We start from the raw sequence: 15,150 nt of genomic DNA, 5'->3' as shown, positions 1-15,150 counted from the left end.
TTTTTTATCTTGCTTCTTATGTGTCCTTATTCTTTTCACCCTGTCTCTTATGTGTTTTTTGCCTGAATGACGTGAGGCTTGTTGTGATCAAGAACTGCAATGCATTTTTATGTAAATTGAAAATAAATAAGAAACTTGATACTGATGTCCGATATTTTCCCACCCGTATCAGCCGATACCGATATGCTTATTACAACTGCAGGTGCAAAACAGGTGAATCTTTTCAGACAGGCCTATTTTAAGTTAATTAAGTAGTTTTACTGTTAGTTTTATTCTGTTGCTAATTTGACTGTTGTATGAAGCGACATGCCAATTCCACAATCCGCCAAATATTGGCAGTAAAAATAATATCGGATTGATACCGATGTTGCTTTTCAAAGCTGACGTCAGCCAATACTGATAGTCTGCCAATATATCGGTGCATCCCTAGTGACTGGTCTCTCTCTCTCTCTCTCTCTCTCTCTCTCTCTCTCTCTCCCTCTCTCCCTCTCTCTCTCTCTCTCTCTCCCTCTCCCTCTCTCCCTCTCTCTCTCTAATCCCCACACTACAGAGGTTAATCAGATTGGGGGGGTAAACCTCATGACCCGCTACTGATGAGTTACTGTCCTACTCACTTTCCCCAACGGTTCAATCCAAATGCTTTAAATCTAAATACAAAATACTACTACTACTTATAATAATGATAATAATTATTTTCATGTCCAAAAATGACAAGGATTAAGAGTTTCCCCCACAACCAGATCAATGAAATTCTTTCAGTGTTATCAGCTCTTAGGCAGAGTGAGGCAGGTTTCACTGCAGGTTTTACAGACTGAAACTTCTGAAGCTGTTGAGTCAAATCAGATCCTCTCCTCCATCATATCAGTGGGGGATGTATCGGTCTAACTCTTATAATACAGTAATAATTGCATTGCACTTGTCGTAACAAAGTTGCAAAGTGCTGTAAAATAAAAGGAACAACAAACAATCAACAAAGCATCAAAATTACAGTGATGCGTTCAGCAGATGGGCTGGCAAGGAAAACCGTCCTGTGAAGGTCCCATAAATTAAAATATATAATTAGTTTAGATAGATTAGATAGTTTCCCTGGTCGAGGGAGGAGTGGATCTCACCGACAGGTTGCCAACTCTGATCTAGACACTGGGACAGTCCACACCTCTATAAATAGAGTATAAACTCTGTAGTATGAACTGAAGCCAGTAGAATATAAATAATAGTCAATTATGAGTTCCTGTGCAGTTTTGTACAGCATTTTCTGTTCGTCAGGGCGTCTGTGGCAGTGTGCAGAATCTGTTGTTTGTCCCTACAGTAATAAAAGTAGTAAAAACCATTACATTACATTAAAATGACATTAAAATTTCAAAATCAAAAATAATCCAGCATAGGAATGTCCCTCTATGCCAATTATCAACTCATAAAATGACAAGCAAACAATAAAACAGAAGAATAAAAAACACTATAAAGGGTAACAGGCGATGTTAATTAAAAGCTAAGTTGAAAAGATGCAGATTGAGCCGGTGTTTGAAGCAGCTCACTGAACTCCTGGAGCCAGTTTCTGTTGTTACTTCTTCTTCGATCCTGCCTTGTTGCTGGTGGCATGTTGGGTATGAGAGTCAGGAGCCTGCAGTCAGCTCTAGGGCTGCAACTAACGATTATTTTCATTGTCGATTCATCTGACGATTATTTTCTCGATTAATCGATCTGGTCTATAAAATGTCAGAAAATGGTGAAAAATGTCGATCAGTGTTTCCCAAAGCCCAAGATGACGTCCTCAAATGTCTTGTTTTGTCCACAACCCAAAGATATTCAGTTTACTGTCATAGAGGAGTAAAGAAACCAGAAAATATTCACATTTAAGAAGCTGGAATCAGAGAATTTTGACGTATTTTTCTTAAAAAATGACTCAAACCGATTAATCGATTATCAAAATAGTTGATAATCGTCAGCTCCATCAATCAGAAGGTAATGTATTTACAGTTTTGCCAGAGAACAGCAGTGAATTCTGGTCTTCTGGATTCTGAAGCATTAGATTATCCAATTCAGACAATGAAATGCAAAAGCTCAAACAGGATCAAACCTACATAGCCAGGCTTAAAAATGACAGCTGAGGTGATTAACTCACTAATTCACACTTTTACTGGTATTAGATTTGCATTAGCGTGTGTTTAGTGTAGCCATTACTGCACCATGCTGTGGATCTGTAGAGACTCTGCCCTGCTCTCTGCTGCTCATGTTACATTCCAGCCAAACCAGTCCAGCAGGGTGTAAATGATAAACCAGCACGATGCAGCGGACTGGTCTGCTGCATCTCCAAGCCAAATCTCATCCTCACACATCAGAAATCACCATAAACTCCTCCTTCCAAGTTTTTTTTACCCGGCTATGTGCTGAAATGTCTGTTTATCCCATCTATTATGTGACTATTTATTATTTTTTCATTTTCATCTCATGATGTGCACCTTTTAAATGAAATATTATTGTGATGCTCATGTATTTCAGAGGACTTGTCAGCTGCCATGTGAGTACTTTTAAACTTAAAACCCTATATCACATGTTACAGGTGATGCAAAGGATTTTTAATTTGACATAGGGAAAATATAGAGGGCTTTCAGGTGATGTAACACAACCTCTGGCGGCCATATTGGAGGTCCACAGCTCTCGATAACAACAGCTGAGAATAGCCGATCGCATTTCTACACTTACAACCTGACGGATATTTTACTCTGATGAATTTTTATGATTCGTCAGGCCGATCATGCCAAGCCTACGTCATTATATATCTGACAAATGTGTTTCCATTGCTATTTATTGCATAATTTCACTGACAAAAAAATCAATTTCAAGCAAACAAAATAACTTTTTTTTGCAATATTGAGGAAATTGTGGCAATTTTCGCTGTTTCTATTTAGCTTTTCTAATTCAGTACATCATAATTCGAAACAAATACTAGGATGGAAACCCAGCTATTCTCATTCGGTCACATCAGAGCATAAACATCCATTATTCCTTTTATTCTCCATCTGTTGCCATTCAGGATGCAACATCTAGGACTAAATATGGAATAGTGTTTTCATAAGTGAATGAAAATGGTGATTAGGCGGTTTTGTGTGTGTGTGTGTGTGTGTGTGTGTGTGTCTCTGAGTATGTGTGTGTTAAATTATTACTCACAGAAATGCTGATGCCCAGACTTCCGGCAATCTTCCTGAGCTCCATACTGATTTCTTCTGGTCTGACACAGTTCAGAGAGGAGGAGAGGGAGCAGCCGTCCTGCGACAGACAGACAGACAACAGACAGACAGACAGACAACAGACAGACAGACAACAGACAGACAGAGAGACAGACAGACACACAGAGAGACAGACAGACAGACAGAACCGTTACTTCCTTTTTCTGTTTTCACTGGAGCATCCATTTTCAAACTATCCACATGGAGGCATTCTTCTTTTTGTCCTCCATCTGTCTATTTATCTCTGTGTATGTATCCACCCATCACCCGCTGTTCCATCCATCCATCCATCATCCATTCATCCATCCATCCATCATCCATCCATCCATCCATACTACTGGCAGCATTACAGGGGCAATAAGTAAGATTTTTGCTTCTCCATAGTACAAAGTGACCATAATATATCTGTTGGGGGGTGATAGTGTTGTTGATCAGTACCAGTGACTCATCAATTCCTTGATCATCTGCTGAGATTTCTGGCTTTCAAAACTTTCACTTTCTGACTCATACTCAGTTTTGGGCAAAAAACCGCCCACTGGAATTTGGAACATATTTCAGCTACGAAGGCTAATAAGCCTCGTTCTCAAGCCCAAACCCCCTTAAAAAACATGGGAAACCAGAATTCCAGAATGAGTGTAACCAATGAAAATGCAAGTAGTTTCATTTGCTGTTTGATGTTTCACTTTTTGGCTACAAGAGGAGGTTTGATTGTTGTCTGCTTCCATGGCAACCATCACTTACTAGATTGTGTGCAGAGCTGCAAGACTGTGACCGCACTCCGCGTGACAGACAGGTGCGTTTTTTGAAAGCACCTTCCAGTATTCGGCATCATAATATTTGACCTCTTCACTACACGTTTCTGCTGGATCTCTGCTCTAATTAGCTAGCTTACGCATCTATCGTGAAAATGTGACTTTATTGTTTTTGTCAATTACATGCCACCGTAACTGGGAAGGGGAAGAGACTTGTGTAGGAGGAAATATTTTCAATGTTGTCGCAATTCCTACTGGTCACCAATAGAGATCAACAGAGGTTATAGATGACTTAATGCCTCTTTAAATATATATATAAATAAAGATATCTGCTACAAAAACGAACCCCTAACCCGCTGTACCTGTGCGTTGAGGATGCGTACGTCGCGCGGGACGTGCAGCCGGCTGCCGGTCTTCGGCGTCATCATGACCGAGACGATCTCATCCAGGCTGTCCTCTCCCGACGGCCCGTCCGCCGCCGGCGGCACCTGGGACTCCTCGCTCCTCGGCACGGGACAGCGGACATTGTTGGGGGGAAAGGCGACTGGGGATAGAAGCGACAGAATGGAGTCGGTTAATGAAACACCGTGGTGGTCGGGGTTGAACACAGAACACATTTTTACTGTGTTTACATTTTAGGAATTTAGCTGACGTTCCTATTCAAAGTGACGTAGACCAGTGGTTCTCAATGTGGGGTCCGGGGACCACCAGAGGTCCTTGAGGGGGTTCCAGGGGGTCCCCAGCAAATTGATGAATTGTTAAACTTCACCATTAACTTGTTTACAAGAAGTTAACACAGAGAATATACATAGAAGAATGACTGTTCTGATCATAGTTTCTCTGTTATCTCTCCACCTACAGTACAGATAGTCATGGAGTTCTGGACAAAATCATATCTGACAATAAAAATATTCTCAGATTTGGGTAAGAGAGATTATTATTATAGATAGATTATATTCGATATTGATGTATATCACAATATGGATCACGTACGCAACCAGTTGTAAGAAGTGCAAGGGTCACAGCCACAGCGTCCTGACACACACACACACACACACACACACCTCTTGGCTGTGAGATGATGAGCTGGACCTCCTCTGGGCTGCTCTGCATCACCTCTGCTGCCTCGCTGAACGTCACTCCCTCCAGGCTGGTGTTGTTCAGAGAGATCAGACGACCACCTGAGGGCAAAGGTCAAAGAGTGATGCTGCTGGGGTCTAGAGCCCCCCCCCCCTCTCCACTTCTGAAACCCAGGTGTGACCCCTCTGGCCTGGGGTTGAATCCCACAAAAACCTCCCCTACTCCACTTCCCACCGTTTCAGTAAAAAACAGTAAGAAAAACTACTCAGTCTCTGCAGCCATTTTTGTGCTGTTGAACTCTGGTAGTATCTTGGGTTGTGTCTCTTCCTCCATGATAAAACCCCCAAATCAGTGATTCTGTGATCTGTTGCTCCGGTAGAGCAGACTGGAGAATTGTGTTTTTTTTCTCTCTCCATTCACTGCCGTTGTCTGGAGGAACAGTCTGAAAATCACACTTCTAGCACATAAAGGAACGCCGACAAAGCAGATTCTGACAATATATAACAAAAACTAGTCATGCTGCTGAATTGTTTTGAAGTGAATCTCTTTCTTTATGTTTATTAAACCTTTCAGTTTGAACAAGTGGAACACCGAAATCCGTTCGGAGGAAACTTATGCTGATGGAATGAAGAAAATAAAACGTTTACCAATAATTGTAAATAGGCAAACCTGCTCTGCTTTGGCGTTCCTTTATGTGCTAGAAGTGTGATTTTCAGACTGTTCCTCCATATAATGGCAGTGAACGGAGAGAAAAAAAACCCACAATTCTCCAACAACAGATAACAGAAAATCAATTAATTTCTCTTGTGAATGGAGCAAAGTGCAGCAGTAGTTCGCTTAGCATGCAGTCAAAAGTGTTGCTGAAGTTGGTGAAAGAACGAGAGTTTTTCCAGGTGACGCTCTACCTGGTCGGATGCGTCCGTCCTTATCAGCAGGTCCTCCGGGCACGATGGAGGCCACAAAGATCCCCAGGTCATAACGCCCCACCGTGTCTTCTCCTACTATCACTACACCTGGAGACACAGTCAGGTAAACACTTTTAACAGGAGAGAGGACATGACTTATCCATGACTTTACAGAACGAAGGAGCGCTTCCATGATCTAAAAAATTAATGGTAACACTTTACAATGGGGGTATATTAATTAAGGGTTAGTTAATGCTTAATAAGAATTAACTAACCCTTAATTAACAGTTAACTAATGTGTCTGGTAATCATTTACTAATGGTGTTCATGTTAACTAAGGTATTAATTTATACATTATTTAATAGTCATCTTTATAAACTATTTAATTATGTATAAATTAATACCTTAGTTAACATGAACACCATTAGTGAATTACACATTAGTTAACTGTTAATTAAGGGTTAGTTAATGCTTATTAAGCATTAACTAACCCTTATTAAGCATTAACTAACCCTTAACTTAGTGTACCCTTATTGTAAAGTGTTACCAAATTAATTCCTTCCTGGTTTGTTAATGTTTTTCTGCTCTGAACAGTTCTAACGGTGCTGAACAGGTTTCCACTGCAGCTGGGCTGAACAACAACATCTAATGCAATGAACGTCTGAAGTGACTGATTTGTAAAATTCCTCCATATTCCCTGACTTCCCCTGACTGGAAAACACCTCTCATATTTCCATGATATTCTATTCCATAAATCCCATTACCAGTAGGACACCTGCCTGCCTTAAGCATTTTATTAATTTTTGCATCAGACAATACCATCATTCACTCATTCAATTCAAACACATACTGTATAGTAGCATGCATACTGTATGTGCATAAGAGTCACATATTGTTGATAAAAGTAATAACATTGTGAAATTGTTATAAATAATGTTAGTTTACTGTAACACAAAACTCTAGTGACTCTCAACCTTGTAACGTCAACACGCAGTGAAAAATTGGATTTCTACAATAGCTATCTCTATATGGTGTGTGTGATAAAGTGTGAGTCAGCTTACCAAGGCCAAGCTTTGGGTCTTTCTTTAAGGAAACACATAAGACTTCTCTGTCTGAAGACGACATTTGTTTGGTCGGAGTATCTGTGAAACATACGGTAAAACACATAAACATTAACCAACATAATAATAAAACAAGTAAACATGTCGACCTTGACAAATGATGCAGGCCAATCAATAACAATATCTCTAATACAATTTCAAAATCGGACCAGTGGTTTAGCAGTTCCAATTCAACTGAGGAATTGGAATTTGAAAAAACTACAGGAAACAGAATTGGAATTGAATTGGAATTTCAGAAAGTTCAATTTAGTTCAATGAAATTCTGTGAAATTCCATGTTTTTTTGTTTTTTCTAAGCACATACCTGAGATTATACATAGTGTTATACAGTATATTATCAATACTGAATATCATAAAATGTTAAAGAAGCCTTTCAGCTGGTATTTGATGCAGAACATGTAATGGTAATACATACATTATTTGATTTGACTCATAATGTCTTGATTTATAATGTTTAGAGTCGAGACAAACTCTCAGAAGTGGAATTTCATGGAATTTAATGGAATTCAATTCTGTTTCCTGTCATTCCAATTCAATTCACATTCTGTTTCCTTACAGCTGGGAGACTTTCACACTCACACACAAATTCAATTGGAATTTCCCATGCATTCTCAGTTCAGTTCGTGAATGTCCCTTATATTAACCCTGGACAGTATACCCATCAGCTGCAGGAGGTGTACAGTGTACAGTTTTACCTCTGGCAGTTGAGAAGCTGCAGCGAGCTTCAGATCCGCTCCTCTGAGAGCAGGCAGGGGAACGCATGCCAGTGCTGCTGCGCTGACTGCTGGAGCAGGTGCTGCAGAAACACAGAGAACACATATAGTGAAAACCATAATCATGAATGTACATGATCAATATTAGCTCCTGAAAAACATCATTCAGCTTGTTAATCATCTGCAACGTTTTCATATAATCTCTGTTTTGGTCTCTGGTCAAACTGCATCAACAGAAAATCCAAGCTCCGCCCACACTGTTTGATTGACAGGTGATCGCCATATCATCACAATAGAGCTCAACAGTGACCGCCCACTTTTGAACGGCTCTGGTTCCAGGAAGTGAATTTCCCATTCATTCCTCCATTGACGTTTCAGAAAGCAAAAAGCAAAAAAAATTGGAAAACAGAAAAAAAGGCAAAGTTTTTTTTTTTTTTTTTTCTTTCCGTTTTCCAATTATTATTATTTTTTGCTCCGAATCAAATGTTTTATGGTCACGATTCATCTCGTAGTTGGTTGGCTTGGTTACAGGCTTAAAACTCTTTATATAAGGATTTTCTGAAAAGTCAGTGGAGGAATGAATGGGAAATTCACTTCCTGGAACCGGAGCCGTTCAAAAGTGGGCGGTCACTGTTGAGCTCTATACGACTCCACTGAAACCACTAACCCTAACCCACTGAAAGACTGTACCTCTGTTCGTTGAGGCTCTGGCGCTTATGTTTGATGCGGGCCTCGATCCTGGCGGCGACGTCGTCACACAGCTTGGTCATGGAGTCGTTGTGCGGCGTGGTCAGACCGCTGTCGTCCTGCGGCGTCTCCGAACACGAGGAGGACTTGAGCCGGCCGCCCTGAGCGCGGCACACCGCTGCGTACTGCACGATGTTTTCCTCTGCAGGCAAACGGAGAGAAACATGGAGGAGGTATTTAAAGTAAAGTGTGTCAACAAATGCAAATTGCTTGAGCAAGAAACCATTAGTTTAATCACATTTAATCAATGTCTAGTTTTCATCTTTTCTCTAATCTCTGGTATTTATACATTTCTCATAGGCAAAGCAGCTGTGGAGGCAGAAATAATTTAATTGGTTGAGTCAAACCTCAAAAGGTGGAGCCAAAGAACCACAGTTTTTCACAGCGCAAGCTAGCTAACGTTAACTCGGAAACTTGAATAGCAAAGAAAGAACTCTGGTGAAAATATGAATCAAAAATAGCTTCTTTTTTCCATTCATTCATAACCATGTTATTCATGATGTTGAAGGTCAGCAGCTAGGCAAACTAGCTTACCTAGATATCTATAGGCTAGTATGGCTAGTTTGAACTTGAAGGTCAGCTAGCTAACTAGCTAACCTAGATAACTTAGTATGGATAGATTGCATTTTTTCAGTTAGCAGCAGACTGCTAGGCTTCATAATATTAGCTTCCTCCTCTCTTGTCTTTAATTGAGTTTCAGTCTAACATTACTTAGCCAGAAAAACTGTGGTTCTTTGGCTCCGCCCACTGAGGCTTAACTCAACCAATCAGATGATTTCTGCCGCCAGAGCAGCTCTGCCTTTGAGCAACTAACAAATAAAAACAGAATCTATAAAATGGAAACAGGGAGCAAATGTAAACAATAGTGATGGTGACAGCAAACTGACCTGAGACCAGGCTGCGGCTGAGCTGGCGGGAGTTCATCTCATTGTTGAACTTGTGCTGGGCAGAACAGAGGTTACACAGGTATTTGGCTATCTTGGACCTCTCTGTGATGAAGGTGTGCTTCTTCTTGCTGCCGCGGCTCTCTATCACAAATTTACGCTTCTGCAGGAACAGGAAAAGATTAAAGAGTTTTAAAGGGATATGAAGGGATATAAAGGGATATAAAGGGATATAAAGGGATATAAAGGGAATACAAAAGGACTGCAAATGTCAGCAGAAGCAGCTGGTTCCATCCATCCATCTAAATTCCAGTCACGTTTTAGCCTCTTTAATCATTTCACTCACCACAGTGAATCTAATTTAGTTTTTGTTCAGTCCTAGGTTATTAAGTCTTTTCTCTAGTTTTTGTCACATCCATTTTAGTCATATTTTCCAATGTGTCCTTTTCCAGTCTTCTTGCACCAGAGATGTAATATAATGTTGTGTACGAGGAAGCCAGCGCACATCTAATCATCAGGCTGGCGGGCAATTATCATTATAATTATTATCATTATCAGCGTCATTATGCTGTCTCTCAGTGCATGAGTGAGAGGCTGCTTATGTGAGATTTCAGTGAAATAACCTGTGAGATGTGAAAACACTCCTGACAAGCTTCAACAAACTGATTTTTCTCTCCTTCTGTAGCCCTTTAAATTACAGGCCATTAATTACATAGTAATGACTGGAAATAAAGTAATATCCAAGTAAAATAGATGTAATAACTCAACATAGCATTAGAATGACTAGTAATTATATTAAGTAAATATAAATATATCTATTTTTTTTTACCAGTCTAGGCCCATTCTGGGGTTTCTATTGTTTTCTGTTGTTATTTGTGTAGAGTTGGTATGGAGTATTGAATATTGTACATAGTACTGGTATGTCTTTTCTAAAATATATAATGTATTACTGTATGTATTCTACATTATAAGCAAATGAAAACCTAATGACAAAACATTGATTGTTTCTGCACAGGTGTAGTCACTTTCTGTAATGAATGGAAGATAAATTTGGAGACAGTTTATTTTTTAGGTTTTCAAAAGGGTGTGGTAGTGCCACTTATCTAATACAATTACTGGTAAAAACATTTTTTTTTACTTGTATGTTACTCAGTAATTACCAGTCACTCTAATGCTATAACTACTTATTACATCTATTGCTTGGATATTACTTATTTCCAGTCATTACTGAGTAATAATAAGTAATAATTGGCCTGTAATTTATAGGGTTACCTCTTCTTCTCATTGTTATTTGACTTTATATGAGAGAGAATGAATGGAGTAAAATGAGACTGCAAGTCCTCCACTCACATTAGAGGAGATCGTCGCCGTCTCCCTCCAGTAGAAAGTCTGACCGGTGGACCGGCAGCCATCTTTAACCTCGTAGACGATGACTCCTTTGGCACAAACCCCGAGGATAATCGCTCCTTCCACGGGCTTTTTCTCACGCATCACCCGGTAGAACAACACGCCGTACTCCGGCAGCTGCTGACTCACCTGGAAAGACAGTAATACAGTAATACAGTAATATTCATGGGTCTCACAGCCAAAGAAAGTGCTGACTCTGTTTTATGTCATATTGATATTAGTCCTAGAGCTAAAAGTCATTATCTGTATCTCCAGATCACAGACTAATGAATGGGGTTCATAAAAAATAAAGAGTAACCATAATATTAAGGCCAGGTAACATGTAATGGATCTACAGGAAGTACAAAAACACCTTGGTGTTTTGATGTTGGCTTCAGACATTATAGTCCTCTCCAGTGTGACATGATTTTTTGGCCCAAATAAGGGATTCTGGAGTAAAATGATTGGCTTAAACTAAGTACAACACTAATCTTGATTATTACGCTTTCGAGGGTTCCTTTAGTATGCATTTCTTTATTTGTTAAGGTGGATTCTGATGTTTTTTTGAAGCTGCAATGAGTAAAAAATCACTAGCCATACTTAGCTTAGCATTCCAGCATTTCATGGATTTGTGAAGCGAGGATAACGCAACATCCGTCCCATGGTTGTTAGCAACGTAGTAAATTCATTAACATGTTAAAATATGTAATAACTTGGTCATACGTCATTTCTAGTTACATTATTTCATCCATATTAAGAACAAAACTATTGGCAAACGGGATCCAAAAATCGCTTCGATTTTGATGCATAATGAAACTCTCTACATTACCTTCTGATACAGCAAATTTAGTTGAATTCAAGCCTCAGGCAATCTCAGAGAAAAATCCTCTTCACTTTCTGACTCTGCCTGTCACTGAAGATTTTATATATATATCAAATATTACTATTTTGTCACCTTGAGAAACTCAAACTCCGATTCGTCAGTGAGCATCTGGGCGTTGTTGGTGTGCAGCTGCATCAGCTCCTGTCGAATGTAAGGCAAGGCACGTTTCTCCATCACACTCTTGGAGACGTACTGGTCAGGGCGATAGTAGTTCCTACCATACACCTGCACACAACAGAGCACACGCATTTCACTGGTACAATTTTACTTATGCAAATGTAATGCCATAGCTCTTTTTAAAGGTGCTATACTATGTGTAACATTTTAACATCAATAAATCTTTACCACATTAATTCTGAGACAGTAGTATGATTACTGTAAACAAACTAGAGCATCAGTGTCAGCCTATCAGCCTCTATCAGCCTCTACTCTTCATCCTCCATAGTTTCTCCACCTGGTGGATCTGGAGGGAAATCTGCTGGATCGCTTTACGGCACAAAACAGGAAGAGGTTCTGTTCTTCCAGAGCAAACGGAGCTAAAGCTGAAAGAGTTTCTGGCAGCAGATGGTGGAAGGAGGGAAAGGAAGATGGAGAAATCACTTCCAACATGTTGATCCTCTTCAGGGAGGGGGAGGGGGGGGGGGGGCAGGAAGCAACGGGGCTTGTGGGAAATGTAGTCTTAATGTGGAGAAACACTAGAACTAGCAATACAACTGGTGTCAGATAGAGGCGACCAATCGTCTCCACCACGGTCTCGTTTGTTTACAGTCATTATAGCAAGGTATCACAATTAATTTGACAATAATATGTTGATGTTTACATTTATTCTACACATAGCACCTTTAAATTGTCTGGTCAGTTAGATCAAGTCGACCTTAGGTGCTGATATTTGAAATCATTTTCAATATGTAGTGCTTTTGTCTTTGTAAAAGGCCTCCTTCATGCAGTTATCATGTATCTATCCTGTATTAGTACCAGCAACAATTCTGTCTTGGATCTTCTAAAACAGGACCAAATTAGCATATTGTAACAAAACATCTTTCCTTGTAGCTTCCACTTTTAAAAGAAATATATCCCCCAGGGTGTGGTGCACAAGTTCAGCACTAATCTAGTAAAAAGTGGGACAATGTCTGTAACCATATTTTGTCCCAGCCTGTGTGCACTGTACCTCAGGCATGCAGTCTCCGTACTCCGCCTGCAGGGCCAGAGCGCCCAGGTAAAGAGCCGTCTCCTCATGGCAGGACAGCCTGTCCTCCAACAGGTCCTTCCTCAGCTGGAGGTAGTACTGGTGACGGGTCAGTTTGTGCCTGATGGAAAACACCACACACATAAGGAGGGTTATGAATGACAGGAGGAGTCACATGCTGTAACTGAGGGTTTAGGTTTTCATTCTTGATAATGACCCAAGAAAGAAAAGCATAACACTTACAAAAGAAGAGAAATGTCATTGACAAAGAATTTGATCCGGAAGAAAAGGACAAAGGTGGTTGTAGGCACTTTCTTCCAGCTGTCGGGAGCAACTTTGGAAATCTTGGTGTCGTTTTCCAGGAAGAAAAACTCATTATCTGACCGGAGAAGAGAAATAATGACACAGAGTTGACAGATACAGTGTGACAGTACTGTATGACTTGGTAACAACGGCACACAAACTCCTCTCCTGAGGGTGCGATCACACCTACAGTTTGTTTTCTTCGGTCTGAACCAGAGTGGAAAAGTTGACTTTGTTGTATTTTTGTGTTTGGCTTGTTTAGATTCACACTGACCAATTACACACCAAGCAGGGCGAACAAATCTGATTCCAGTCTCTGTAACTTTATCACAGCATGATGGACTTGTCTGTCTCTTCTTCTGTGGTGTTCATAGCAGTTAAGAACACATGAAGAAATATCTGAATATGAGCATCAGCCCAGACTTCATTTTGTTCTGCTCGGCTTTCCAAGCGTGAGGAACCACATCCATCTCCTTCTACCCATAATCCCTTGTGTTTCGGGGTGGTTTCCTGTAGTTGGTTGGATTAACCGCAGTTCTCTTGTTAGAGGACTGAGACTCTCAGTGCCGTTATTTGGTGCCACCAGAGTTCAAAGGTCATCGTTCTCACCTGGAGAAACCAACTGAACTAAAGGAGGAAACGCTGCAGAGTTTGGATAAACTGCTCTGAACATTCTGGGTGTGAACGCTCCCTAAATCAATCAGGCAGTCAAACAGAAAAACAGTCAGTCACTCAGTCAGACAGACAGTAAGTCAATCAGTCTCTCTTTTACTCATCCAGTTACTTACTCATCCACTTATTCACAGATCTAACCTCTCTCTTTCTCTCTCTCTCTCTCTCTCTCTCACCCTCATCGGACATTTCTAAACCCTTCTGCTCCATTATACCGTCAAGGTAAGCAAGGCCAAAGTAGAAATGTTCCACCAGGTTGGAGTGAGCCACGATCATGTCGAACACGTCTCCTCCTCGGGACTTCACCTCACACTTGACCAGGATGCTCTGGCCGTTTGGCATCGCCACACTCAGCTCCCTCTGGGTGGTCGGAGACTTCCCTTTCTTTGACTGCAAAGGGGAGAAACAATGTCGTCACTTTGGATGCAGAATTACAGAATGGGAGTGATTTTTTACACAGGATGATTTTCAACATTTTGAATTATTCTTAAGGACTGTCCTGGGTTAGTATGTTCAATAAAATGCCAAAGAAGACAATACAAAAGCTAGTTTTGTGATGGTTGTAATCATTGTAGGATTTTGGTGTGGAAGCAGTTTATAGAGGCCTGTCACATAACGCGTACAGAGTGACTACTAATTGTTATGAGAGAAGCGACAGCATTTTAGAAGAGTGACAACAAATTAATGACTGTAATGTTATCGCCTCGTCTTCCCTGACAAAACAAAGAAAATGCCTTATTTGTGTGCAGTGGAAGGGTGTTCAAGTTGTGGTGTTAACAGGGAAAAATTATAATTTTAGTAGAATAAGAAGCACAGTAAGCCACCAGGTTTTGGAAGGCAGGGAGGGAGGCAATAATCTTGCAATCTTTAGTTTTATTCATCATGGTGGTGTGTCTCTTGTAACTACTGGAAAGCCTCTCCAAACACTCGGTGACAGGGTTCGATTGCTTTTGTCTAGAACTCACCACGATGGATCCAGGCAGCTCCAAGACAACCAGCGGCTCATCTAGCATTCTAACAAACTCGGGTCCCATGTCCTGCAAGAGGAAACAAGGCAACAGTTAACATGTCGCCCCCCCACGAATAATGAAGTCCCTGCAATCAGTGACAAATATGTCTCCTTGTTTAGAGCTGTGATTGTAGCTCCTTCTTGGGCCAATAAGTGTAATTTGGAATGCAAGAATGGAGCGGTGAGATGCATCATTTCCCCCAAGTTTTGTCAAAATTGGATCAGTGGCGTTTGAGATATTGCGACTGACACATGGATGACTGAGTGAACAAATTATGAGGTA

At 40.5% G+C, this 15,150-nt stretch overlaps 1 protein-coding gene across 1 annotated transcript in view; it reads right to left on the bottom strand.

Annotated features, from left to right (window-relative positions):
- Positions 1-15,150, bottom strand: part of frmpd2 (FERM and PDZ domain containing 2) — a 28,725-nt gene that overhangs the window by 8,118 nt on the left and 5,457 nt on the right. Inside the window, exons 8-19 of the mRNA XM_078290787.1 lie at positions 14,824-14,895; positions 14,074-14,248; positions 13,127-13,262; positions 12,866-13,004; positions 11,770-11,922; positions 10,779-10,964; positions 9,432-9,591; positions 7,026-7,106; positions 5,965-6,072; positions 5,044-5,160; positions 4,342-4,523; positions 3,169-3,267 (exon numbers count right to left, since the gene is read on the bottom strand). Coding sequence (XP_078146913.1) covers positions 3,169-3,267; positions 4,342-4,523; positions 5,044-5,160; positions 5,965-6,072; positions 7,026-7,106; positions 9,432-9,591; positions 10,779-10,964; positions 11,770-11,922; positions 12,866-13,004; positions 13,127-13,262; positions 14,074-14,248; positions 14,824-14,895 — 1,608 coding nt within the window. The remainder of the gene's footprint in view (positions 1-3,168; positions 3,268-4,341; positions 4,524-5,043; positions 5,161-5,964; positions 6,073-7,025; positions 7,107-9,431; positions 9,592-10,778; positions 10,965-11,769; positions 11,923-12,865; positions 13,005-13,126; positions 13,263-14,073; positions 14,249-14,823; positions 14,896-15,150) is intronic.

The sequence above is a fragment of the Centroberyx gerrardi genome, chromosome 20, assembly GCF_048128805.1.
Source record: "Centroberyx gerrardi isolate f3 chromosome 20, fCenGer3.hap1.cur.20231027, whole genome shotgun sequence".
Lineage (NCBI taxonomy): Eukaryota > Metazoa > Chordata > Actinopteri > Beryciformes > Berycidae > Centroberyx > Centroberyx gerrardi.
The sequence above is the reverse complement of the archived record's forward strand: the minus strand, read 5'-3'. Positions and strand labels throughout refer to the sequence as shown.